Genomic DNA, 27,046 nt, shown 5'->3' on the forward strand with positions numbered 1-27,046 from the left:
CATCTAGGCAGGAAGTCATCATCAGGACACTCCCTCGGATCGACCTGTCAGTCAATTGCTGCAGGACCAATCAGGACGTCTCGGAGGTGTGGTTACTGCTCTGAACAGGGTATTTAACAGAGCTTCCTTCTTTAGCTCATTGCCCTGTCGTGGTTCTAGCTTGTTCTAGTCACTCAGTGCTTGTGTATTCTATTATCCCTTTTGGTTTTGACCCGGCTTGTTTACCTTACTCTGCTTATCTCTGTTACCCTTGATTCGGCTTGTCTCTCGCTTACCTGTCTTCTGTTACCCTCGACCTCGGCTTGTCTTTGACCATTCTATACGGTACTACTTACGTTAGTCCGGCCATTCTAAGGTCCGGTATACGTATCTGGCTACTGTTTGTACTCTGCGTGTTGGATCCCTGTCCCGATCCTGACATTACGACAGGGCCAATGGATCCTGCAAGTACAAACAGTCAGCTGGCTTCTCCTGATCCTAGGTTTGAAGCCATGGATCACAGAATGGATCAGATGGCGCTTGCGCTACAGGCTCTATTATCTCATGCCAATAACCCACCAGAGGAGATACGTAATACCCCTGTTTCTCCTGTCAGTTTAGGTCTAGTGGTAGCCACAGTGGGTGCTTCTTCTCGCATTACCCCCCCAGTACGCTATGGTGGGGCTCCTGAGAAGTGTCGTGGTTTTTTAAACCAAATTAGTATCCACTTTGAATTGCAACCCCGCTCTTATCCTACAGATAGGGCAAAGGTAGGATTTATTATCACCCTACTTATTGAGAAAGCTCTGAGATGGGCCAACCCACTATGGGAGAACGATAACCCATTAGTGTATAACTATAACGCATTTGTAGCTGCTTTTAGAAGAACATTTGATCCTCCAGGTAGAAAGGTTAATGCAGCCAGATTACTGTTGCGCCTGAGACAGGAGAACCGAACACTGGTGGATTATGCACTAGAGTTCAGGTCTCTGGCGTCAGAAGTCAAGTGGAATGAGCAGGCGTATATGGATGTATTTTTGAATGGCCTATCTGAAGTAATTCTTGATGAGGTTGCTACCAGAGAACTCCCTGAGAATTTAGAAGATTTAATTTCGTTCATCTCTCGTATAGATGAACGTTTAAGAGAGAGACAGAACACTCGAGAGAGGAACCGGAGACCTTCTTTTAGGTTAGCCCCCGCTTTTCCAAGTCCTGACTCCACGGTATCTTTGCTTCCTGAACCTATGCAGATAGGTTATACCCGCCTCTCTGAGGAGGAAAGACAGTACAGGAGAAGAGAGGGTTTGTGTATGTATTGTGGAGCCAAGGGTCATTTACGCTCGAACTGTCCTAACCGTCCGGGAAACGCTCGCACCTAAGTCTCTCTAGAGGACAAGCCTTGGGTGTTTCTATTTTGTCCTCTACTCCTAATTATAAAGATCACAGGCTTCTGCTACCAGTTTCCTTAACTGGGGAGAAGGAAGTAGTAAGGGCTATGGCATTGATAGATTCCGGTGCTGCTGAGAATTTTATCGACCAAGCCTTTGCTATTAAGAACAATTTCCCATCCCAGCTAAGGGAGACACCCTTGGCCGTTGAGGCCATAGATGGTAGACCACTACTAGACCCTGTTATCTTTCGTGAAACCATACCCATTAGTTTAAATGTTGGTATCCTACACGTGGAGAATTTATGTCTTTTGCTCATTTCATCCCCTTCCGTTCCCATAGTTCTGGGGTACCCATGGTTGAAGAAACATAACCCTATTATCGATTGGGAGTTAGGGGAGATACTCTCGTGGGGCCAGGGTTGCCAGGATAGGTGTTTATGCAAGGTTTCTCCATTAGCTAATGTTAACATACCTGAGACTCCTATTCAGTCCACAGAAAGACAGATACCAGACCTTTACCTAGACTTAAAGGCAGTATTTGACAAGAAGAATGCCGATTCTTTGCCGCCACACAGGCCATTTGATTGTAAAATTAAGCTCCTACCTGGGACTATGCCTCCGAGGGGCCATGTATATCCTTTGCCTGTTCAGGAAAACTTGGTTCTAGAGGAGTATATTCGGGAGAACTTAGAAAAGGGATTCATTAGGAGGTCTTCTTCCCCGGCCGGGGCTGGGTTCTTTTTCGTTAAGAAAAAGGATGGCACGCTAAGACCTTGTATCGATTACCGAGGCTTGAATAAAATAACTGTCAGAAATGCCTATCCTATTCCACTTATTACCGAGTTATTTGATCGTCTTAAGGGCTCCAAAATCTTCACCAAGTTAGATCTCAGAGGGGCATATAATTTGGTGAGAGTCCAGCAGGGACACGAGTGGATGACGGCGTTCAATACTCGGTACGGTCACTATGAATACACAGTTATGCCGTTTGGACTTTGCAATGCTCCTGCAGTATTTCAGGATCTGATTAATGAGGTACTTAGGGAGTTTCAACATGATTGTGTCATTGTCTACCTAGACGACATACTGATACACTCTAGGGAGATTGAAACTCACCATAGACAGGTCAGAGCAGTATTACAGAAACTTCTGCAACATGGTCTATACTGTAAATTGGAAAAATGCAGCTTTGATCAGTCTCAGATAGATTTTCTTGGTTACGTGATTTCTGGGGAAGGTTTTAAGATGGACCCTGACAAACTCCAGTCTATTTTAGATTGGCCATTACCTAAGGGACTCAAGGCTATTCAGAGGTTTATTGGTTTCTCCAATTATTATAGGCGCTTCATTAAGGGTTACTCGTCTATTATTGCGCCCATTACCAATATGACCAAACAGGGGGCATAAACTAAGACGTGGTCTCCTGAAGCTCTCGCTGCTTTCAAGAGGCTCAAAGAACTTTTTGCTTCTGCTCCAATATTAGTCCATCCTGATACGACTTTGCCGTTTCTACTCGAGGTCGATGCCTCTGAGACAGGAGTAGGTGCGGTTCTGTCACAAAGATTAGCGGTAGATAAACCATTACACCCGTGTGGTTTTTTTTCCAGGAAACTTTCTGGGGCTGAGAGCAGATATGACATCGGAGACAGGGAACTGTTAGCAGTCATTAAAGCCTTAAAGGAGTGGAGACATTTGTTGGAGGGGACCCTACACCCTATTACGATTTTGACAGACCACAAAAACTTGTCATATATTGGGGAGGCTAAGCGCTTATCCTCTAGACAAGCTCGTTGGTCCTTATTCCTGACTCACTTCAATTATGTACTGACTTACAGACCTGGTTCTAAAAACTCTAAAGCCGATGCATTATCTCGCCAATATGAACCTTCTACTGTACCTGAACCAGTTCTTTCTTCTATAGTTCCGAAGTGCAATATCATTGCTAATACGAATCTCAGGATTCATTCTCCATTACTGGCCGAGATCATTAAGTTGCAACATCTCGCACCTAAACAGACCCCTGCGGGTCGTCATTTCGTTCCTCCTGCTTTTCAACTGGAACTTTTACAGTGTTTACATAATAGCAAGATGGCGGGACATCCTGGTATTCGCAAAACTTACGCCTTGATCTCTAAGGACTTCTGGTGGTCTACTTTACGGAGGGATGTTGAGGAGTTCATCGCTGCATGTGAAGTTTGTACTAAAACCAAACAACCCCATACGCTTCCATGTGGACTCCTGCAACCCTTGGAGGTTCCAGAGAAACCATGGTCCTGTTTGGCCATGGACTTTATTGTCGATCTACCTATCTCTAAAAGACAGACTGTTATCCTCACCGTGGTTGACAGGTTTTCTAGGATGGCACACTTCATTCCCTTGCCTAAACTTCCGTCTTCTCCCGAATTGGCAGAGATATTCGCCAAGGAGATTTTTCGCCTACATGGGATACCCTCTCAAATTGTATCGGACAGAGGCTCCCAATTTGTTTCCCGCTTTTGGAGGTCCTTCTGCTCTCAACTTGGTATGAGAGGGGGTATTTGCCAATTAAAGTATATTTGTTAACTTATGTAACTGTGCTTGTTCAGATGCTGGTGTCCACCTCTTAGAATATGTTACAAAATCCATAAGTGCGTCTTCAGAGTTGGGTTCTAGATCCACCCTTGCTCTGATGCAGGATCATCCTAAAAAGTTAGAATTATCCATATATGAGGGGTTGTCTAAACTGTCTCTTAAGGGAAGCCATGCTGCTCACACTTATCCCCATACAAGAGAACCTTTACTGGGATTTTACAACATAACCATCAAAGGTTCTCTAGATTGTCATTTTGCTCATCTGACTTAATTTTACAAACCTTGCAATTTTTTTTATAATAGAAGTTAAAAACAAATCTCAAACCATCAATGTAAATAAATCATGTGCTGCTGACAACATAAAAGTCTCCTTTACAATGCACTTCATTAGCAAATGGAAATATATAGAAATATGATATATAGAAAGAGTAATCACCCAATGTGATCAAATGAGAAAAACCTTTATAGGGCAAGATGTTAAAATGTCATTGTTTGGGGTAGGGGCTTGACCGCCATACTGATCAGCCATGGCAGACTTGAGCTCTGGGCAAACTCTGAAATATTAGTGTGTATAGGGGCACAAATACCCTGTCTAACAGCCCCCTGATACTAGGAACACTGGTACACTATGGACTTACTTGATGCCAGTTCTGAGTTCAGCAAAAGCAGTTAAAGTGCAGCTGTGGGCTCCGACTACTTGCAGTCAGGTGTGACCCAGCGGTGGGAAAACCGGGCGCTCCCAAGTCCACCTGGACACTCTTGTGGTATACAGAGCCCCGTACCTCCCCTCCCCCCCCTCTGGACTGGTGAGGGTAATCCCGGTCCCCACCACATAGGACTCTACCTTGCCATCGCTCCTGGGGTTAACACGCGGTCCCTCCAAAATGGCTGTAGGTGAACTTGCTGCTAAGCTGGAAACTCAGGCATCAGCCCGTAGCTGGGAGATGGAATTCCAGAGGGAGTTTGGTTCTATTTGTCAGCGGTTTTGGAGAAAACTGAAGGACAGGAGGAGAAAATCTACTCAACCTACTACCTTGCCTGCTCCTGTGACACAGTTTTCAGGCAAAGTTTTCAGCCAGGAGGATCCCTACCAGGTGAATAAACAACACAGTACACGCAGCCAAACGCAGCCTGCACACCATGATCAAACACCAACACCTAGGATCACGGTGCCTTTACCTGATGGTAGGATGAACACCGAGCTCAGATTCCTGTGGGCACCCAAGGCTGGAGAGAAGCCTTTAAGGGCAGCTTCATAGGAGACATGAGCACGCTAAAACCTCTTATCGGACTCTGTCTAACAACTAACGGCATAGGTTGAGCTGCTATCTCACTGATGATTGCTATCCTCCTTCTGTTTTCTTATTACTTTGTCTTATTATTTTCTTGTTTAAGTCTATGCATCAACTAACATGCCTGACATTATCGCCTTTTGGTATCAAGCTACCTGGTGGTTTAATTATATTATGTTACTTATCGTGTAGTCAGCCAATGTACCTTGAATGATATTAAGTCATATATGCCTATCTCTGACCTGAATCATGTTCGCTTAAAAATGTTATATTCTTGACAATTATTAAAGTGTCCAGCGCTTATGCTTAGTATACTACGCCTATTCTCAGGACATACTAATTGTTTATATTTCTTGTCTTATATAATTGAAAAAATGTGCATCTCATCATGACCTGTCATGTTTATCTCTTGACCCTCTATATTATCTCTAACTACGATACATGTTACTGCTACTTCGTGTTATTATCCATGCACTTTAAAAACAAAGAACTATTGAAAATAATTTAATTGTTTAAAAGGCAGTCAAATACCTGCACTAGTAAAATGGCAGAAATATGATCACATTTGTGCAAAAGTGCATAATTTCTTAAGTTCCAGATGACGAGGTCCAATTTGATTGCTGATTTTCTAATGCCAAAAAGAGATACTTCCAATGGAACTCTTAAATGTTCTGGGTAAAGGGTTACTATAGCCCTTTGTTTATAACAAATCTTCTATTAATACTACCCTATTGGGCACTACCAACTTTGCCCACACCTCTTTTCAACCCCCAAAACACAGTAAAAAATTATAAATACTGAAATTGAATCCAGGGCCAGACAAAGTTATCCTCAAGCTTTCTACACCTCATACAACATCACATAACATCACTGCTTCCCTCTCTTGGTCCAATCAAATGGTTTTCATAGAGAAGCATTTGGTTGGACTTATTTCACCGGCTCAGAGCTCATAAAAGCAAGTGGCAAGTAAGAAAGTATAATATTTAATATTTGGGGGTTTAAGGAAAGTAAAGCCAAAAGAGCCACTTTAATGAATATTAATATTTGATGATTGACATCTTGTAACTTTAGTAATATCCATTTATTCCAGTATTTGTATAAGACAAGTTGAATGTTTTTATCCTTCAACTCTGAACATTTGTATAGGAATCCTTTATATCAATCTATAGGATACATAGGATATTTTCTAATCATAATTCTTAGGAGCTGTATCTTTGCAAAAATAATAAAATATTGTAAGGATAAAAACTTTTACATTGTCAAGCGAATCATGTTTCACCATGAAAATTAGGTAACATGTGCAGTATGTGAAACAGCACTCAAAAGACTTGAAATAATTGAGGTATTATTTCTCTTAGGTGGAAACGAGATGTGCAAAGAACAATATCCATCTGTGTATTTTTGGATACTGAAAGCAGCAAAATGGAAAAATGTGTCATATATGATAAAATGTTTGCATTTGATACTGCATTTAATTTCTCATGCCCTATAAAACGACCCATTGAAAGCAGACAGGCTGCTGTGTAGTGAATACAGTGTGTATATGTAGGGAATGTATTGTGTCTGCATGGTGACTGCAGAGTGTGTGTATGGTGAATGCAGTGTAAGTGTGTGTGTATAGTGGATGTAATGTCTGTGTATAAGGGATGTAGTGTGTGTGAGTGTATCGTGATTGCAGTGTAAGTGTGTAGTGGGTGTAATGTTTGTGTGTGTAAGGGATGTAGTGTGTGGGGTTTAGTGTGAGTGTGTAGTGGAAGCTGTTTGTGTAGGTGATGTAGTGTTAGTGTGAATTTGTGAGGTGAAATAGGGGCTGTGTTCTGTGGGGGGTGACAGAGATGCAGTTTGATTTTACTTTTTTAAAATTATTATTATTATTTTTTTATGTTATAAAGTTAATTCCTCCCTCCCTTCCCACTTCTTACCTTTGGCCTGGGAGGTGGGACACAACATTCCAAGGTAGGCCTTTGTTCTCATGGTCTAGAGCAGGCATAGGCAACCTTCGGCACTCCAGATATTTTGGACTACACCTCCCATGATGCTTTACCAGCATTATGGGTGTAAGAGCATTATGGGGGATGTAGTCCACAACATATGGAGTGCCGAAGGTTGCCTATCCCTAGTCTAGAGAATCAATGCTGCACCTCTGCTGGGGCAGACTCCTCTCTTGAGTCCAGGCATTGTGCAGCGTCGAAGTGTTGCCATGGTAACCTGTTGCAATGTGCTGACAGGTCGGTGCGTGGGGAAGAGAGGGAGCTGCAGAGAGTCACACCGGGCTTCCCCTTCTGCTACAGGAGCCTGCAATGGAACGATGAACAAGATCTCCCTTACCAGACCATATTTTGGCTGTATGTATATATATAGTGATACTTGCTAGATATATATACAGTGTAAAGGACACATCTGTGGGTAGGTTTTACTCCATATTTTGTAGTAAAAAAACTGTCTTATATTCCGAAAAATATGGTTTATTGTATATTACGTGATTTTGTTTGTGTGTGTGATACTAGTGTGAGTTTGTTAGCTCTTAGGACTCCATTAATCTCAGGGCTATATTCATTCTCAGGTCTTCCCAAGATGGTCTAGTGAATGTTGCATTACAAGGGAAGGAGGCACAGAAAAAGTGATTGAATGGTGATTCTAGACGATTCACCAGAACCACCACAGCTTAATGTAGTGGTTCCGGGACAAATACAGTCCCTGCAGTCTCAACAGTGTAGACACGCTGCCTTTCCTGAGAAAAGGTAGTATTTACACTGCTGCCTAATACCACTTCTAGTGGCTGTCAAACCATAAGCTTCCTGGGTACTGGGATGCAAAGATTTCAGGGCCAGCATTCATTCTTTCTGCATGGAAATTTGAATGGTACCCATGACTCAATGCATTTCTAGGAGATGCTGATGGACACAATGCACATGTGCACTAGCCTTCCAATGCTTAACTGTGATGATGATCACAGCCAGGGAGGCAGGATGACGGCATGGAGACTTGTGTGCCAGTAGAAGGATGGTAAGTAAATCAATTTTGTTAATTCACACAGGGGGTCAATAATCCCAATAGTTACCAGAACTAGAACACTATATTAAAAGGAATTGATGTTTGTATTTCTAACACTATAGTGTCACTTTAAGACCATTAAAGAATAGGCACCAACTGCAGATGATGCATTAAATCTTTTTTTTTTAAATTAGATTAAAAATGACTAAAATTATTGTTTAAGCAAATAATAATGAAGACCAAAAATTGCTCTCAGTGATTATTTCAGAAAAATATTTTTTTAGAATTGTTTTAATTTTTTTCTGTATTTTTTTTTTTTTACAAAATATTTAACACCACTTAATTGTCTCTCATTGATAACTATTGTTGGTCCTAATGTCTTTATCGTCTTCACTTTTATTAAGTTTTTGTTTGTCTACGACTCTACGGTATGAAGCCATCACTCTCACTTTGGTATTTATTCTCTGTTTTATATTGGATATGTTTTATCACCGTGCTTTGTTTGCTTTACACATTGTCTTGATAAAAAAGTCCCATGTGGGAACTGAAATGTTGATCTTATATGTAAGTTGAAAAATGTTGAAATTGTACTTTAAAAGTTATGTGAATGCATACTATCTTTCTATCAATTCTCAGGCCTGGATTTACCATAAGGCCACCCAAGGACACCCGAGGCAAACAATACAAGGGTGGCCTGCCGGGTGTGAGCAGACAACGTTAAATGCTACCTTTCGGTATTGGAAGATCAATAAAGTAGCGTAGCTTGTCCTTCCTTTGAGTCCACAAATTAATACTGTGAGCAGGACCTTTAAAAGTATTAGGGAAATTCCGATATCTTTTTTAAAGTTCTACCAAAGCCCCTGCTGACATGTCCCTGCACTAGAATAAGAGGACATGAAGCTTCGCAATGGACAGAGCACCATTACTCATTGCTGCTTGTTGGTGTTGGACTGGAACATGCCCTCATCATGTAAAGAAGAATATTGCATTTGAAAGGGAGAGTCAAAGTCGATATATGTCAGGGTGAGAGTGCATATATGTATGTGTATATATAAGTATGGGGAAGTGTATGTGTGTATCTGTTGTGTAAGAGAGTGTGAGTGCATGTGCAAGAGGGAGTGTGTTTGTATAGAAAGGCAGTGTAGCTATGCGTATACAAAGACTGTTTGTATGTTTGTAATGAAGAAATAGTGCATTAGTGTAAGGGGTAGTGTATATTTGTACATATATGTAAAGGATAGAGTATGTAGCAATGTGTATATGCAAAGACTGTATTGTGTGTGTGTAATGAATAGTGAGTGTGTTAATGTGTGTGAGACTGTATGTATATGAACACTATGTGGTTATATATGTGTATAAGTAATAAAGTGTGTGTGTGTTATATATTGTTTGTAAGCTAAATACATTCTTATCAAATTCATAAACATATTCCACCAGTAATTGTTGAAAAATAATTATTTATTGACCTTCTTAATGGTAGTCCGATTTCTTTTTTGGATCTACAAACTGTTCGCATACATATCATTTATATCCGTCAATATTCTGTGTTTGCAATAAATCATCCAAGCCTTTTATAAGAAATATCTATAGAATCTGATAAGACAACCTCTTTAGGTAGAAAATGTCATATATTTTTTGCTCTTATGAAAGCAAATGCATTTTTAGTATTTCTTCATAACTAATGTTTTCCATCCACCTTATTATTTTTTTAGCTCACCTCTGCATTTTTTTTCTTGTATCCTGGGAACAGGCATGATTGCATCATGATGCATTACTGACCTCTTGTATGGCCATGTTGTTAATCTGACACCCAACTTTGCCCAGTTTTCTTATGTCAGCCAACATGTATTATACATTACACAGATGATTGGGTGCCAACATAGTACATATTATACTTGTGCATGGTGAGAAAATTCACATTGGCCATACCATTTTTCTAAAAACCAAACATTTTTTGGGATGCCCGAATTTCTGTCCGATGTCAGTTTAGCTCTGCAGAATTTCTGTACCGAAAACCCAATTCATGAACCAAACCAAGTGAACCAAAAAATTTGAAAACATGCCAATCAATGCACTATAAAATATATACATAATATAATACTATGTATATATTTTGCAAGACACTAATAGGAGCATCTTCCCGGCATTTGGTTCACAGATCACGTGAGAAAAAGTATCCAACAGAGGGAAAAACACGAGGAGCAGAAAGAAAAATAATCTATATTCATATATTCACACTGATAAGCCACAACATTAAAACCAATGACAGGTGTTAAGGGGTGGGATATATTAAGCAGCAAGTGAACAGTCAGTTCTTGAAGTTCATGTGCAATGGAAGAAGGTTGCCTGGTCTGATTAGACACATTTTTCTTTTTGATCAGGAGGATGGCCGGATGTGGTTGCGTGTGTGTCATTTACCTGAGGAAGAGATGGCAGCGGTATGCATGAAGAAGACAGGCTGGCAGATTACGCTCTTGGCAATGTTCTGCTGGGAAACCTTGAATCCTGGCATTTATGTGGATGTTACTTTGACATGTACCACCTACCTAGAGATTGTTGTAGATGACATACACCATTTAATGGCAATGGTGTGCTTTGATGGCATTGGCCTCTTTAAGCAGCACAATGATCCTGCCACACTCCAAAAAATTGTTCAGGTATGATTTGAAGGACACGATAAAGAGTACAAGGTATTGCCTAGGCCTGGGAAATACCCAGATCTCAATCCGATTAGATCTGGCATGTGTTTAAAAAATAGATCCGATCCTTGGAGGTCACACCTCGCAACTTGCAGGTCCTGCTGCTAATGTCTTGGTGCCAGATACCACAGGACTCGTTCAGAGTTCTTGTGGAGTCCATGCCTCAACGCATCATGTTTTGGCAGCACATGTTTAGGCAGGTGGTTTTAATGTTGTGACTGATCACTGTATATATATATTATATATTTAATAAAATATACAATATATAAGTATGGATTTTTTTTACTATTCCTACTTTTTCCCCTCTGTTGCTCACTTAATCTGTGAATAAAATCAACATTTACTGACTGTCCCCTAACCGTTAATCATCTTTTTCCTATTAATCATCTCTTTTTTTTTTTTTTGTGGCACCAGTGGAGGTATCCAGAATCACGAATTAAAATGAACATGCTGATTTCGATTAGTTCTTGATTTGGGTACATTTTGGCTCAGAGTTCAGGAATTTAACCGATCACCCAATCTTCCCAAGTTCAGACGAATTTCAGTTCGGATTAAACATATCTCCAGGTTTAGTGTATATGTGCATCAAAATACTTCTGATGGATGGTGGTTTTGAAACTTTCTTAAAATTGGATATATTAGTAGTTTTCTGTTACCAAGACCTGTTGACTTAAGCAAGTAAGTTTATAAGAGAATTGATACGCTTATCTATGTAAAGCATTCGATTGGCAGATTGCAGTGATTGCCATGGATTACAATAGGGGAGCATCATCATTTTTTTTTACGATGGGGGAGAATCAAAACAAAATTTCAACTAGAGTGTTCCTCTAACAAACCAAAAACATATTTTTTTTAAAAAATAACACACACTCTTTGGCAGATATTGAAATCAGAAGTCATATTAGTGCAAAACAGAGGAAATAACACAAAACAAACACATACGTTTATCACATCGTTTTATTTAATACAAAACATTGGATAAAAATACAAACAATTAGGTGGTTAGGCACTCTCTGAGACCAATCAGCAGCACAAACTCACCTCTCATCGATAAACAAAACATTGGCAGGAGCTTCGAAAAACGTTGCACCAATTAAATTACACCAAATATATTATACCTTTGAAAATGATTTTAGAGCAATAAATAAAAAAGGCAGTCAAATAAAAATCACCAATGCATTACAAAACAATATTAAATAAAATCACAATACTAATAACAATGTGCAGTCAAGTTTTTTTTTTTTTTTTTTTTATTCTTCTACGAATGAAAACATGCCAGTAAAGTCCCTATGTAACATTTCCAGTTTGGCAATAATCGATTATTCATTCACATAGTTATTATTTTAAATAATTACCCACTAACACAAAAAAACACAAGGCCTGGGCAAACATGATTTATATTCATTAGTATTTTCTTTGGTAACGCTATTTCCTTATCTGAGAAATGTGGCCCCCTTTTCCCCTCTATGTTACACATAGAGGTTAAGATTTAATTTTATGTATTTTTTTTAAACTATCAGATAAGAATATGACAGAGATAATAGTGAAGAAATAATGGGTATGCTGGAAAATTATATGTATATTGTATATACAAAAAAAAAATGTTTTTGACCAAATTGTATATTCTTTTATGCTTCTGTATTGTTTTATAAATCAATTATTAGAAACACAGGAAGACAGAATTTGATCAACGTACATGAAATATACTTAGGTATATTAAGACTAAATCTAGTACTTTAGAAAAAAAAAACTATATTACAGAACCGTCGATAAATGACTGTTCTGACAAATCTAGTTTTGCAATACGCACAAAATCAAAGGTAGTTCAAAAAGGAGTAGAAGCGATTAAAAAAAGTACAAATACTGCCTAAATTAAAATATACACAAATAATATATTAGTAACATAAACTAAATATATAGGCATGTGCAAAGAGAAACTTTAGACTTAAAGCTGTTTGTTTTGTGTTTATTTATGAGTTCACATTGTTACGTCTGAACTTGTCTGCAACACGGAAGAGTTTGACAAGACTCCATAATTGAAGGACTTACTAAAATCAACTATATTGGACTTGGTACTGTATTCACATAGTTTATATTCCAATGGTGCTTTAAATATGTATCAAACGCTTAACACTTTCTGTTTTAATATGTTTTGGGGTTTTTTTTTTATGTTAATGTGCGTTTCACATTAAGGTTTGTTCTACTATTATTCATTTATTTCGATTTTATTTTTAAGTTTTCAATTTTTTTTGGAGATTTGTGGGACCTTCTTATTATGATTTGCTGCATGACAGATGTAGCCTTTTCACCCTTGAGTACTGTTATTAAATTCTTGTGAGTCCTAATCTAAGAATTATTCATTTTATATTGTATATAAAAAAAATGTGAATCTTGCCCTTGTCCTTTTTTTTCCCATGACTGAACATATGCTGCATCGAATGTGATTGCTGCCAAAATAAAAAATAAAAATGTAAAAAATGTATTAGGGCATATGGGAGGACATTGGCACATAGCTCATTTTTGACTAGTAAAATGGTGTCTACATGCCAGCCTAATAAACGTGCACAGTAAAAAAAAAAGTCAATGTTTCTGAAACATAACCAGTATGAAAATACCAAAACCCAATCATGGCTTTTAATAAGTCAATTTGATATTTTTCAAAAACCTCTTTGTGAGACATAGAAACAGTATATTTAAGCAGGAAAATAAAGAGACATATTGTATGAGTGAGACTGAATTCACTTATTACAATTCAAACTAAAGTCAAATCAGGTAGTGTATCAAAACATTTAATTAAACCAAACACAGGCTTTTCTATTCAAACAGAATTTTTTTTTTTTTTTTTGGCATCTGTGGTTAGTGATGTGAAAACAAACATTATGTGTTTGCCCAGGCCTATCATGTATGCAACATATGTTAACACTTGTGTGCTTTCACACAGTCCAGTTGACCCATGAAACACCTTCGTGGTAAAAGTCACACCTTTCTTTCTCAAGTGACCATTCTTCGTACGGTTTAACAGGAATTAGAAAGAATGTGGTTCCACTGCTGTTTAAAAACAAAATGAGCTACAATTCAGCTCTTGGTAATGGATATTTGATACTAAAAGCTGTGGAGTCAATTCTTGGCCAGTTCCTGGTTCTCTCAATAACAGTTTTATTCCATTGCCCATTAGAATATCCTGCTTACATTACACGTCTTTTCTTTTAATTACAAATTATACACTTACTTGCTCCAAATCCACTTTTAAAAAAACAACACCTTTTTAGTTCCAACTTGCCCTGCCATTACTACTTGCCATTTTCCTTTCTACCTACATTCTAAAGCAATCTGACACACGGTCACATATCCACTATTACACCCATAAATATTTCAAGTCTTTTATTTTGCTGACAGTGAAAGTGAAGAAACTTGAACCCTGTACCCAGTACGAATTTGCCAGCTAAAATGGGCAAAATCATTATATATTATATGAAATATAAGTGAAAGCATGTCCAAGCTTTTATTCAACCCAGGGTATCGCTCTTTTATGTTCAATTCTAAGGTTCTCGGATTACGTTTGGCAAACATCTGTGCAGAACAAATTAACAGGTCCGAAAACACAGCAAAATACCTTACTGCACCTCTAAAATGTTAATTTGTTGTATTTATTAAAGAGTTTAAAAAAAAAAAAAAATACTACGTTACTATATGAGCCAGCAGACAAAAACTACACATAGTGCACTTTGAGCACGAAAGCAGATTGAATTTCTGTATTTTTGAAATATGTAAATATCTAAAATGTTGTTTATTTTGTTGGAGAACAAGTTCAAACGCCTTACTTGGAGAATTCAAACAATGTTATAGAATTATTTCTAAGGGTACACATTCTTAAAAATTGTTCTCATACAGTTATAAAGGTTAAAATGTATGGCGTTAAAACCTAGCGATAGCATTCCCTAGCTAAAATAATACGTTTAGTATTTATGTGAAGAATCAGGAGGGGTCAGAAAATGAACAAAACATAATCCGATATTTTTGTATCCTTTAAAGCCTTGATAACTATGTTCAATTTTAAAGTTGGCGTATCATGAGTTAATTTAAAGGCACACGTATCATATAAACATATAACATTTTCCAGTGACGGTATGTGTTGTGACAGTTCAACATACTATATATTTTAGTGTATTAGAACCATCACTGCAAGTTATGTGGGTGACATTACATTTTGTTCTTATCGCATTTTTTTATTTAATTGTTTGACTGGAGCGATGTTTATTATTTGTATAAAAGAAGCACCTATTTTTCACATAGATGCTAAGTATGACCCGATAAAGCCTTTACCTTCTTATAAATACTTGATAGAAATAAATAGTTAAATAATAATTGTTTAATATTCAGATGATTACCTATTTATTATGTAAAACGAATCTATCTACCAAAGCTGTCTCCTCAAACTTCTGGGGTGCACTGTTGACCAGCTGTTCCCAAGTTTGGGAACAGTTTAACCCAAGCTGGGAGATCTGCTATTAATCACTCCCATCATACTTTAATAGTATAAAATAATCTACAGGAACTACGGAAGGGATAGTAAATATACAAAAATATCTAAACGTCACCATTTTTGTGAACAGAGTTTTTTTTTTTAGCAAGATCTTTGCTAAACAAAAGGGGTATTTGACATTTCAACTTTGAGAGTGCATGAATGAGAAAAATTACCATAAGTATATATTATGTTTATATATAGGTCAATATAGGAACTTTTATGGATATCTAAATATAAATAAATTATTCATAAAAAAAGATGGTACCCGCATAAAACAGCTTTATAATTTGAACTTGTTTGAGTTTTAGGTGTGCAACATATTGCAAAACTAAGTTATCCTTAGAACCTCCAGCAATCAAATGGTTCTATAACTTTTTTTACGAACAATACTGCAGGTACCAGTGAACGAGTGGCATAAATCTTGAAAAATCCTTTTTTTGTGCGCTATTAAAATGTAATCTAACTTTTTAAGAAAAGGAAAAACATCGTTCACACTAAATAGAGAATTTTCACAAGAAAAATGTGCATGTGCACTTGCAAAAAGAGGCTATTTGTGTAGTTCTACACTAATACTGTCAGCAAAGTATTCATCACAAAACTCTTAGCCTTCTGTGACAACATTAGTTAAGCTTGTTGCATATTTCTAAAGCTTTTTTGTAGACCTGAGTGACGTCATCCATATCTGCAAGTAGAGAAAAACTGCTGTCTGCAAAACGGTTTCTGTAACGTTTTAGGTTTTGCGGACGAGGGCTTTTCTGTAGGCCCTCAAAATCCTGAAGGTATAGAATGTTTTCCGCTGAGACACAACTACGTATTCTGGGTCTGTTTGTTCTGCCACCTGCTAATTCAAGCAACTCAAAAGAATCATTTGAAAGGATGCTGTCGTCACTGATCACACTAGACGGTCTACTGTAACTTCGAGACAACCCTTCCACTGGTGTCACTCCTTCTTCCATAGGTTCCACTGATGGTGCAGCAGTGCTGGCCATTGAACAATCTGCATTACCACTTGAATATTTACTGTTGTGCTTTAATATGCCCTTCCGTCTGTAAGAAAGGCTATGAGACACAGTTCTTTTCGGCTCATGGACTACTTGAGAAACATCAATGCTTTCTCTTTCATCATTGTCCAGTAGTTCAGAAGACTCACTTCTCTCTGGAGAAGAATAATAGCCAGACTCTCTTTGTGGAGTCTTTTTTAAAATACCCTTCTTCGGCATGGGAGTAGATTGCTTTGAACTGTATAATGTTGATTCTTTCAGCTCTCGCATGCTGCTAGAAGATGCATTATTATGGCCTTTTTCACTTTCATTCTTGTACGTAGAAGACAATGTAGGACTAACAACTCCTTCTATAAATCCAGCACTATGACAACGGTGCTCACTGTTGCTTCTTATTTTCAAAATACCTTTTGGTCTCTTTGATATAATCTTTGAATCACTATCTTCAGTCCCATCCTGCAAAGACTGTGCAATGTCATTTTCCTTCTTGGATTTCTTTAAAGACCTCTGTCGCTCTAGCGAAACTTCGGATGGTTTGGGTAGGCACTTACTTTTACTTTCAGAATCCAGCTGCCTGCCAGTGGAACGATACTGCCAATCAATGAATCTGGCAAACAGGGGAGATTCAGAGTCCCTCAAGACATCACAGTCACACACGCTACTCTTGTAGCTCCAGTTAACCCACCAATGGTTGGCAATATCTTCAATTGTGGCTCGACGCTCTGGATTAACCATAAGCATCCATCTAATCAAACCACGTGCATCTAGAAAAAAAAAAAACATAATTGGAGACGTTACCACAAACTTTATTTTATTTATCAATGATATCTGATGAATCAATTAAAGAAACATTGTAGCATTCGGAATACATATCTGTATTCCAAACGCTAGACCCCTGATGCTCCTAATCAATTAGGTTCCCCCTGTGTAAAAGAAAAAAACAAAATCTGCAGTGCTGAGTCTCAGTCGGCGCTGCTGAAACCTCCTCCTTGGGTTGGAGGCCAATCCAATGCTCCTCATGGATGAACATTGGGGACCTTAGGTTCATGCGTGGAGCTTGCTGTGATGCACCTAAGATTCTGCCATAGAGAATCATAGAATACACGCGTGACATCACATTGTGTTACGGAATGAGAACCAAGAATTAAGATTCAGACACTGGTTTAGGGGAGGAGAGCTGCACAGAGGGAGAGAAAGAGAGTGATTTATCTGTAAGGGAGGGGAACTGCACAGACTGAGAGAGAGCCGGCAGTGTAACTTATGGGGAGCGGGACTGCATGGAGGGAGAGAGACAGAGGTATGTGAAGAATAGGGGGCAGCACAGACAGAGACAGGCAGAGCAGCCTGACTGTGAAGTATATAAAGGGAAGGGGGAGAGAGGGCTTCACTTGAAGGCATGCTCCTAACTCTGCCGGCAAGTGAAGAGTGAACAGACGTGAAATATGCACAAAATTAACATAAGGCAGTCAGGAACACCTATGTCACGTGTGCTGGCTTATGTCACGTGTGCTGGGGGAGTAAGTTGCCCCAAGCACAAAAGTTCTCTGTTTGTGCAGTGTTTCAGGCAAAAACACTGCACAAACTGACTACTACCACCATAACCACTTCTAAAAGCAGAAGTGGCCATGGTGGTTGGAGTAACCCTTTAATTAATTAGGCAAACTTTTATGAATGGTGCATGTTTGTAGTTATTTTTATTTTATGTCACTAAATATCTTCTTATAAAAGACTTTGTACATTATTCATAATTTAATTAGATTAACACTGCTAAATTTCTTTGGATTTATACATGCAAGTCAGCAATCTGACACCAGTAGTAAATTATCAACTCTTGTCCAAATTGACTAGTTCATGTGACATTTCACAAACAGTAACAGCTATCCATTACTTTACATTGTACTATAGTAAAGCCAATGTTTATTAAACCAGATAATATCTCTACCTGAAGGCTGTGTAGGTTCACGATATTCTCCACTGCTTATTTGCCTGATTAGGTTTTTGTGGTCAAAACCATCAAATGGCATTGTTCCATATACCAACGTGTAAAGAAGCACACCAAGGGCCCAACTGTCAACCTAAAAACACAAGATACTTTTTTTTATTAGAAATCATTAGACACAGTATGAAGATGGGCAAAAAATAGAATAAAGCAGAAATAATGAAAAGAAAAATCCACACTGTAACATGAAGGTAAAGTATAGTTTTTGTTCTGGTCACTGGGCATCCAACACACTCACTAACGCATTTGGCAAGATGACACTGTAACTAATATATCTACTGTATAATTTCTAGAGATATTAGTGTCAGTGGAAGAACAAAAGGTTGGGTGGGTGTCCTACTCATAACAAAAGGTTGGGTGGGTGTCCTACTCATAACAAAAGGTTGGGTGGGTGTCCTACTCATAAGTATTGGGCCACAGAACAGGTTGGGTGGGTGTCCTACTCATAACAAAAGGTTGGGTGGGTGTCCTACTCATAAGTATAGGGACACAGTACAGTTTCTTCATAAAGAGGTTATTTGATCTATCACTGATGATCTTGTGTGGAATGTGGAAGTTGATTTCCGTGGAGAAGCAATTCAAGAAATAATTAACAAACAAATTAATATACAAATTAAGTGAAGAGGGTTCTGCTCAAATCATTTTCTTATTTTGCCTGTATCTTTTTTTCAGTGGTTGTGGCATGCCAGTTGAAATTACATGTTAAGTATAGTTACTTAACAAAACACAGCATTGTTCTGGTTGGAACTTTTTTACACTTTCGAAATGGTCACCATAAAACGACCAATCACATGTCAGATGTTTGCATGATGTGACAGCTAACTACAAGTTACATTTTTCTTTCATAAAAAAAAAATCTGAACTGTGTTAATTTTTTAATTTACACTTTATGCCTTGTTGTCTTGGCACAGTCTGAGCATGCCATACATAATAAGCTAACATGTTCAGTGCCATGCTTATGGACACATGCGCAGGTAAGCACTGCTGAAGTTACACTCAAGTATTAGGGCATTCCTAATGCTATATTGTTCCCCTAACGTTGCAATTGTTCACCCGCCCTTGTAGAGGTTTAAAAGGTAAGTTTTACTTACCTAACATCCCAGGGTACACTGGTCTACATACTGCTGCTCCGCCAACCTGGCTGAGATCAACAAGATTGATGATTTCAGCCAATCCAATGCTTTGCCATAGAGAAGCATTTTGAGGCTAGTGCCCATGCGCAGCAAAAGGCTGTACTGTGCCAATCAATTACTCTCTAGGAGAGTCATTTGATACATAACCGAGTGTAACTTGGTTATAGCTGCGGAAGTGAATTAAGTGGCTGTCTTCCTGAGGTATGTTAATCCTGCAATGAAAACATCGCCCTTCCTGCAAAATGAAAACATTGCTGTTCCTGCAATGTTTTCTGTTGCAGGAATAAAACTACAGGGACATGGCACACAGACTACTTTATCTCAATGTCCCTTTAACATGCACGCACTAGTGAGGTAACAGTGTTTCTGCTTATCTCCACTGGCAGTGGCAGTTTGGCTTTATATATCTATATAATAATAATAATAATAATAATAATAGCTATATAATATATAAAAGTCTCCCACTCACCCATGCCCACCTACATACACAGTCACATACATCCAGACATTTATTTACTCCAGGTCTCTTACACACCACCTTGCCACATTCCCCTTCCTGCTTCCCCAGTAACCTATACCTGTACCCCTTGACAAACAAAAATCCTATACCAAGGTGCTGGACCACTTTGCTCATCCATGTAACAAAATTTAAGAATACCCTCCTTACAAAGTAACAGGAAAGAAAAGTTGGCAACAAGTTTAGAATCAACATACCTCAGGTCCACGATATGGTCTCCCATTTACTATTTCAGGTGATGCATAAAGAGGGCTGCCACAGAACGTCTGTAAGAATTTGTCTTTTTGGTAAAGATTTGAAAGTCCAAAGTCTGCTATCTAAAGAAATAAACACACAAATAAATAGAATCCGTTAAAAAAAAATGTACATATACATATATATCTACATTTTATCTGCAAAAAAAAAACTTATATAAATTATTTTGCCTATGGGCAGTGAAGACATCCATGAATTTGCAATATACGATTTGATGAAATGTTGTGAAAGGTATTTTTTTTTTAACGCTAAATTCTATTTAAATCTCTTTTTAACATTGATAATACCTAATTGCACAGGAAACAAAAAAAAAGGTGTTTTAAAGTCAGATTTTCATTGTGTCTGAGGAATGCAGATTTAAAAAAAAAAGACAAGACGTCTTTATGCCTATCCTGAAATGGTATTCTTAAGCTCAAATTGCCTTTAATTGACCTAAATTCCTTTTTCTTATCAATTCACCCTGACTGGTCTACAGGAAGTTACTCTTAAGCCTTAAGAAGTGTGCCTTGTCAATCACGAAAGAAAGAATGGAATAGTATTTGAGGGTAGTTGAGGTTCCATCATGATTCTGTTGACTTACTCTCAGATTGCTATTCTGTAAGGATTATTTTTGGCTAAAATTATGCCTTATGTTTTCCTTAGCAAAACACATTCTCCTAATGGCCTGAAACGTTTTAAAAATGAATTGAAAACCATGATATATTTGTTTTCTCAAGAAAGATTTAGTAGTTTCAGCAGCCATGTTTTTATTCTGGCCATTCAGGAAGATATTATTTACATTAAGGTCCACTCCCATCCTTGCAGACTGATGTTGATCAGCTCTACCCATTAAAGCTGTCAGACCCCTTGAAACAAGATTAATAGAACCCTAGATTACTTCAGAGTCTTGGCACTTAAAAAGCATCAATCCAGTTATTTAAAAGAAAGGAGAAAAATAAACTGGGGACATTTAGAGGAAATATTGTAATTTTAGACTTTGGTTTTTTTTTTTTATCTTTTCGAGAAGAAAATTGTTCACATTTTTGTTAATTTTGGAAATAATTCCCAATATTCTTTAAAACAGACACACAATAAATGAATGGACTTTTCTCAGCAGAATGTGTTAATGTGTTGCTACGTAGAAGAACAAGGCATTTATACACTGACAAGTTATCTATAAAACAAGAGGCAGGAAAATAATTTTTAATTAAGTTTCCGTTGTTTTGCAACACACATTTTGTCTAATCAATGTGTATTCTATGTGTTCCCATTAGTGTAGCACTAGTATGGGCACCTAAATGATATACAGGAATATTACTTTCAATATTTTATAAACTTCTACTAATCCATGCAATTTCACCTCAACAATCTAAGAGCATAAAGATGTTAAAGCAGGGGTACCCAAAAGGTAGATCCCCCAAAGCTTGAAAACTACAGCTTCCATGATGCTTTGCCATTCTAAAGGTATGCAAAGCATCATGGGAGTTGTATTTCTACAACATCTGTGGATCTAGGCTTTGGGCTCCCTTGTGTTAAAGGGTTATTACCACTAAAATATGTAATCTTTTAAAACATTAGGTCTCATAGCTGCTGGAATTATTTCCTAGTATAAACTGTCCCATTTAGAGTAATAAAATATTATTCGATCCGCTATTAAATAGAATGTAATAATATTCCAAATTGGATAGAAAGGCCACTAAAAACATTTGGTCTAATTTGCTGCAATATATTGGGCTTATAGTAGCTGCTATTTACAAAATACAGATTTATGTGAAAATATTAAGTGTTTCTCCTAGCAATTTATATATATTAAAAAAAAAACATACATGACATGAAAAATGCATGACTTATCCGAAATATCCTATATATTAGTATGATGTAGGTAGATGAAAAAGGGAAATTATCATTGAATCAAAGATGGCAAAACAACAAAATTGTTCTAATCTCGTGGTGCAAATAGTTCGTATTATAGGGGAATTATAATGAGCAGCAGTTGCAAACTGTTGCGATTTAAAAAGTGATTAAAAATAAATAAATAAGAAAACGTAAAACTCAGTAGGGTGTCGCAAGCAGAACTGTAATTTCATGCAAAAAGATTTGTAGTTATTTAAAAAATGCAATTAAGATTAATTATTACAAAGTGCGTAAGCATGTTTATTTTTTTTGCGGAATACAAGGTGGATTGTTTGCTAGCAGTCTTTCACAGTGGTTGGCTCGACCTTTTGGAACGCCTTACAAAAAATCACTGGCATGCATACAATTAACATTACAGCACAGAGTGAGATTTCTTCATTAGCTTTAATACGTCAAAAAACTTGACCTCAACTAAATAATTCCAATAAGCAAAGGCAATTGTGAAGCATTCTTTGGATGTTCATTGAGAAAAGAATTCCTTCATTATACTGAGTTTTATAATATATTGAAAGGTGGTGTTTGTCTTCACTTATGCTCGAAACAATGCAGTGTATTCTAAGGTTGGGGTTGGTGATAGCTCATGTGACCCCGTGTACAGACTTATACTGAAATGGTTAATGCTGTGGAATGTGCTTGATTAGTTTGGAGAGCTGAGGTCTCTTCAGGTCAAGCAAGTAGATCAGGTCAAGGAATGTGCACCTCCAAAGGTGGCTAAAGGAAGATTTAAACGAGAAATATTGCTTTATTTTCTTTTTATTTTGTACCATGTTCTAAATATCTTTCCACTTCAAAATTAAAATAATTTTTTTCCTAAAACACATTTATTTGAGCTAACTAGAGCTCTCAAACTCTAATATAATGTTATTAAGATAAAACTTAGAAGGTTGTTTGAAGAACTGGCAATTTTTTTATTAAAACATTCTATTCGTTTTGATGAAATTATCTTTAGATTCTATTCCGTAAAAAAAAAAAAAAAGTACATTTAAAATAAGCGACTATACTGCCTTATGGGTGGATATTAAATCTGCGAATGGAATAGTAAATCAACATTTTTACCATTTGAATCATTGATGACCAACTTTAAAATAGAAATAGAAAACATATACAAAAATATTCCACCAAGGTCTGAAATTTTGTGGTAAAGGATACAGTAAAAGTGGAACGCGTAGGAAAGAGGATGGTAGCGTGAAAGATTAAATTTTTTTAAACCAGACCTTTGCTTTTATAATAGAGACAGAAGTATTTTTAGACCCATCCTGTCTGCCTATTTTAAAGTTCTAGTCTATTATCTAACTCTGACATGCCATTCTGGAGGCTGCTCAATGAAAAATTCCACTTCTGTCAGTAATACCTTGTTACTTTCAATTAAGATTTTTTAGATTAAATGTAAATCATAGCAGGATCAGTGAAAGAAAATCCCCAATAACTCGGAATGTTGTCTCCAACCATCCTCCCTGTCTCCTGTCATAATGAAACAGACTAGACAGAAGTTTTTTTGTTTTTTTTTCAAAAAAATCCCCATGAATGCTTAGTAAGAAAACTGAAACAGTGTTGAAGATTTGTAACAAATTTGTTTAGTTCAAAAACTGTCTGCTAAGCTACTTTGGGTACATTTCCGTACCGTGCGTGCTTATCAGCGTATTCTCGTTTTAAAAGCAGACTTGCATTTCCTCTGTACTGTCACAATGAAACACCCTGTACAAAATGTTCAGATTTTTAAGGTCTTTGGAGGTTTTTAAAACTTATACTTAATTGTTCCACCTTACGGCGGAAGGGGGAGCAGTGTTTAATTTATCCGGGAGAACTTGTTGTCAATGTAAGTGACGTAGACAACTTGTTAAAATATCAATCTACAGTGAATACATCACTGCTAGTCAACGGATGTAATGTGTATTTTAAGAATAGAAAAGTTATTTATTAAAAGATGAAGGAAAAAGATGTTTTGCAATCATACTTGATAAAAAAAAAAAAAACTCTCCAAAATGATTTTTTATAGCAGTGAGTTCCACCTAATGAAATTGTCCAAATGGCATATTCTAGCAAAGGTTGCTAAGCAAATAAAACAGATGGCCAGGAACTTTGATTAGTCAAATCTACTTCCAACAGAGATAAAACATTCTGTGCTTTGATGTTTGGATCCAAAAAATATGTCTCTTGTTTGATTCTATTAACAATCTGATTTTTTCACTGGCCAATTGACTCAAAGGGGTCAGTTTAGTTCAAGTGGTTAGAAGTGTCTTAGGCTCCTCAAAGGTTATTTATTTATCTATCTGAAGAAGTACTCATTTATGAGAAAAGAATATAATATCCTTTTCAGCTCATAGACATGCGAGTTTCACAAGAAAAATATCTGCATTAGAAAACACCAATAACTGCAGGTATATATGCTCCATGTTCTTTACATGTTCCATGAAGGTTCAGAGTAGATATGATAAATCATTGAGCCTGGAACCAAGGTTTTGCATTTATTTTTCCCATATGAGGAAATATTTGATTTGATTTGGTTAAAATATTTTGTATTTTTAAGACACACTGAAAAGGCACAGTTGATTTTTCATAAGCCTGTTTGAACAGGTAGCTTATTGATATTTTAGCCCACTATGCCAAAAAGCACATCACCACATTTAGGCCCATTGAAACAGTGCTGCTCAAGATTTATTCTTAAATACATTTATTTAGGTATTTTTTTTAAGCCAGTATTATTTATTACAATATACAGGCCGTCAATGGATTTTTTCATTTTCTTTTTGTTTATATTATAATTTACAATCATCGAAACATCTTAAAGGGACATTATAGTCACAAGAACCACTACAGCTTAGTGCAGTGGTTCTGGTCTCGACTCCATCTTCCTACAGGCTTTTCAATGTAAATGCTGCCTTTTCATTTAAAATTGCTGCCTAGTAACACCTCTAGTGGCAGTCACTCAAACAGCCTCTCGAGTAACACCTCTAGTGTCAGTCCTCTAGTGGCAGTCACTCAAACAGCCTCTCGAGTTCTGCACAGTGTGCAGCACTGGCATTCAGCTCTGCATAGAGACGCTAAACGTTCCCCATGGATATGCATTGATGCAATGCATCTCTATTAAGACATGCTGATTGGCGCAGCCCAACATTTTGCCGCTCATGCGTAATAGCCTCCCAATGCTTTCCTATGTGAAAGAACTGAACTGGCTGAAATCAACAAGACTGATGATCTCAGCCATGGAGGCGAAGCCAGGAACTAGAACTCCTACTGGCACTTGAATTAAATGTTATGTCCTGTTGGTCAATAAGGGGTTTTGGGGTGGGCACATGTGCTTTTGATACAATAATCCTACAATACCCCTCACCTCCATTAAGAGAGAGTTGGGGACTGCTAAATTTGTAAATTGACATAATATTTTTTTTTTTAGATCAGCACTCTTCACCTTAAGTGGTGGAGGCAGTTTAATGTATAAATTATATTGGTTCCATCTGTAATGGTGCAAATGTACTAAAAATATTTTGAGATCTGAGAAAGGTCTAACCAAAAAAGTTTTTACCCAGTCTGAGATATAATGTGCTTCTTGCTTCATTTAACACTTTATTTACTTTAACACCATATTTACTTTAAACAAAGGACATAATCCTATAGAACACCTGATGACCAGTTGCTTGGCATCATTTTGAGATTGGTCCTTAAAATTTGCATATCCTGCCATATCCTGCCATTACAAACTTCACACCAGTACAGTACAGAGAAATAAAAGTACAAGATCACATGAAAGTACCTTAATGTTACCACATTCGTCCAGCAGAATGTTTTCCAGCTTTAGATCCCGATGAACAACTCCATTCTGTATTTAAAAAACAAACAAACAAAAAAACACTTTATAAATTTATATATAATTTAAACAGACGGGAGCATTTCTTATTCACTTTTTTAATATAATACAGTATACACTTTGATTCCTCCATGACATTACTAACCTAACCTCTCGCAACAAGCTATCTATTAGTCACTTGCAATGTGGTTAAAAGAAAAATTACTGGAATTCGTCCTCCTACAAAGTATATGAAACTACGGGATTCTTTTGGTACCTAATTTAACTCCCCTTCTCAGTTTAGCGTGCACAAGTAATTTAATCTGATGCTGAAATTTTTTTTTTTTTTTTAAGTACCAAGAGCTGTAAGTACAAGTCAAATTCCTTTTTGGTGCCTCGCTGGCTTGTAATAAACATTTCAGAGAGATATGCTTTGATTAAAAGATGTGTTATTGCATTGTGCTAAGCTTATCAAAGCCTCAGAATTTTGCTATATAGCATAGCAGGATCCTTGGCCAGAGTGAAGCACACGGAATGTTTAGTCTGTGACCAAAACCATAGGAAGGAATCTTATATGAACAGATTAGTAGAGAAACACCAGTGTAAACTGTTTGCATGCCAGTAAAATAAATACAAGGAAAGGTATGCATGTTCCACTCGAAGCACATCCTAAGAAATCTAAATTTAGAAACAAATGTCAGCAACGGCCTATATTTGCGCTACTGCTTCATTTTATTATTGCCAAGGGAAAGTTTCAGTATTGTAATAAATCTGAGGCATATTCTAAATTAGCACAAAACAATATATCGAACACTCCCAAAAAGGAATACAGCATAAAGTCCCTAAGGAAGTAATAACAAAAAGAAATAAAACTATACACATTTTATTTACTGAGTAATATATTTAGACAGGTCAGTAGAGAAAAACTAAATGTTACGTAGTTTACAAGGTGGGTAATGTAGCCCTGTCCCTTTAAGACCAGTAATACTGTTACTACCTGTTGTATCGGTCTGT

General features: G+C 37.2%; 1 protein-coding gene and 1 long non-coding RNA gene across 2 annotated transcripts in view; one reads left to right on the forward strand and one right to left on the reverse strand.

Annotated features, from left to right (window-relative positions):
- LOC134600788 (uncharacterized) overlaps positions 1–27,046 on the forward strand; it is a 329,656-nt gene that overhangs the window by 177,635 nt on the left and 124,975 nt on the right. The window lies entirely within an intron of this gene.
- Positions 12,740–27,046, reverse strand: part of NUAK1 (NUAK family kinase 1) — a 66,240-nt gene continuing 51,933 nt past the window's right edge. The window contains exons 4-7 of the mRNA XM_063447155.1: positions 26,000–26,065; positions 20,298–20,417; positions 18,394–18,526; positions 12,740–17,215 (exon numbers count right to left, since the gene is read on the reverse strand). Of these exons, the coding sequence (XP_063303225.1) occupies positions 16,071–17,215; positions 18,394–18,526; positions 20,298–20,417; positions 26,000–26,065 (1,464 nt within the window). The 3' untranslated portion in view covers positions 12,740–16,070. The remainder of the gene's footprint in view (positions 17,216–18,393; positions 18,527–20,297; positions 20,418–25,999; positions 26,066–27,046) is intronic.

The sequence above is a fragment of the Pelobates fuscus genome, chromosome 3, assembly GCF_036172605.1.
Source record: "Pelobates fuscus isolate aPelFus1 chromosome 3, aPelFus1.pri, whole genome shotgun sequence".
Lineage (NCBI taxonomy): Eukaryota > Metazoa > Chordata > Amphibia > Anura > Pelobatidae > Pelobates > Pelobates fuscus.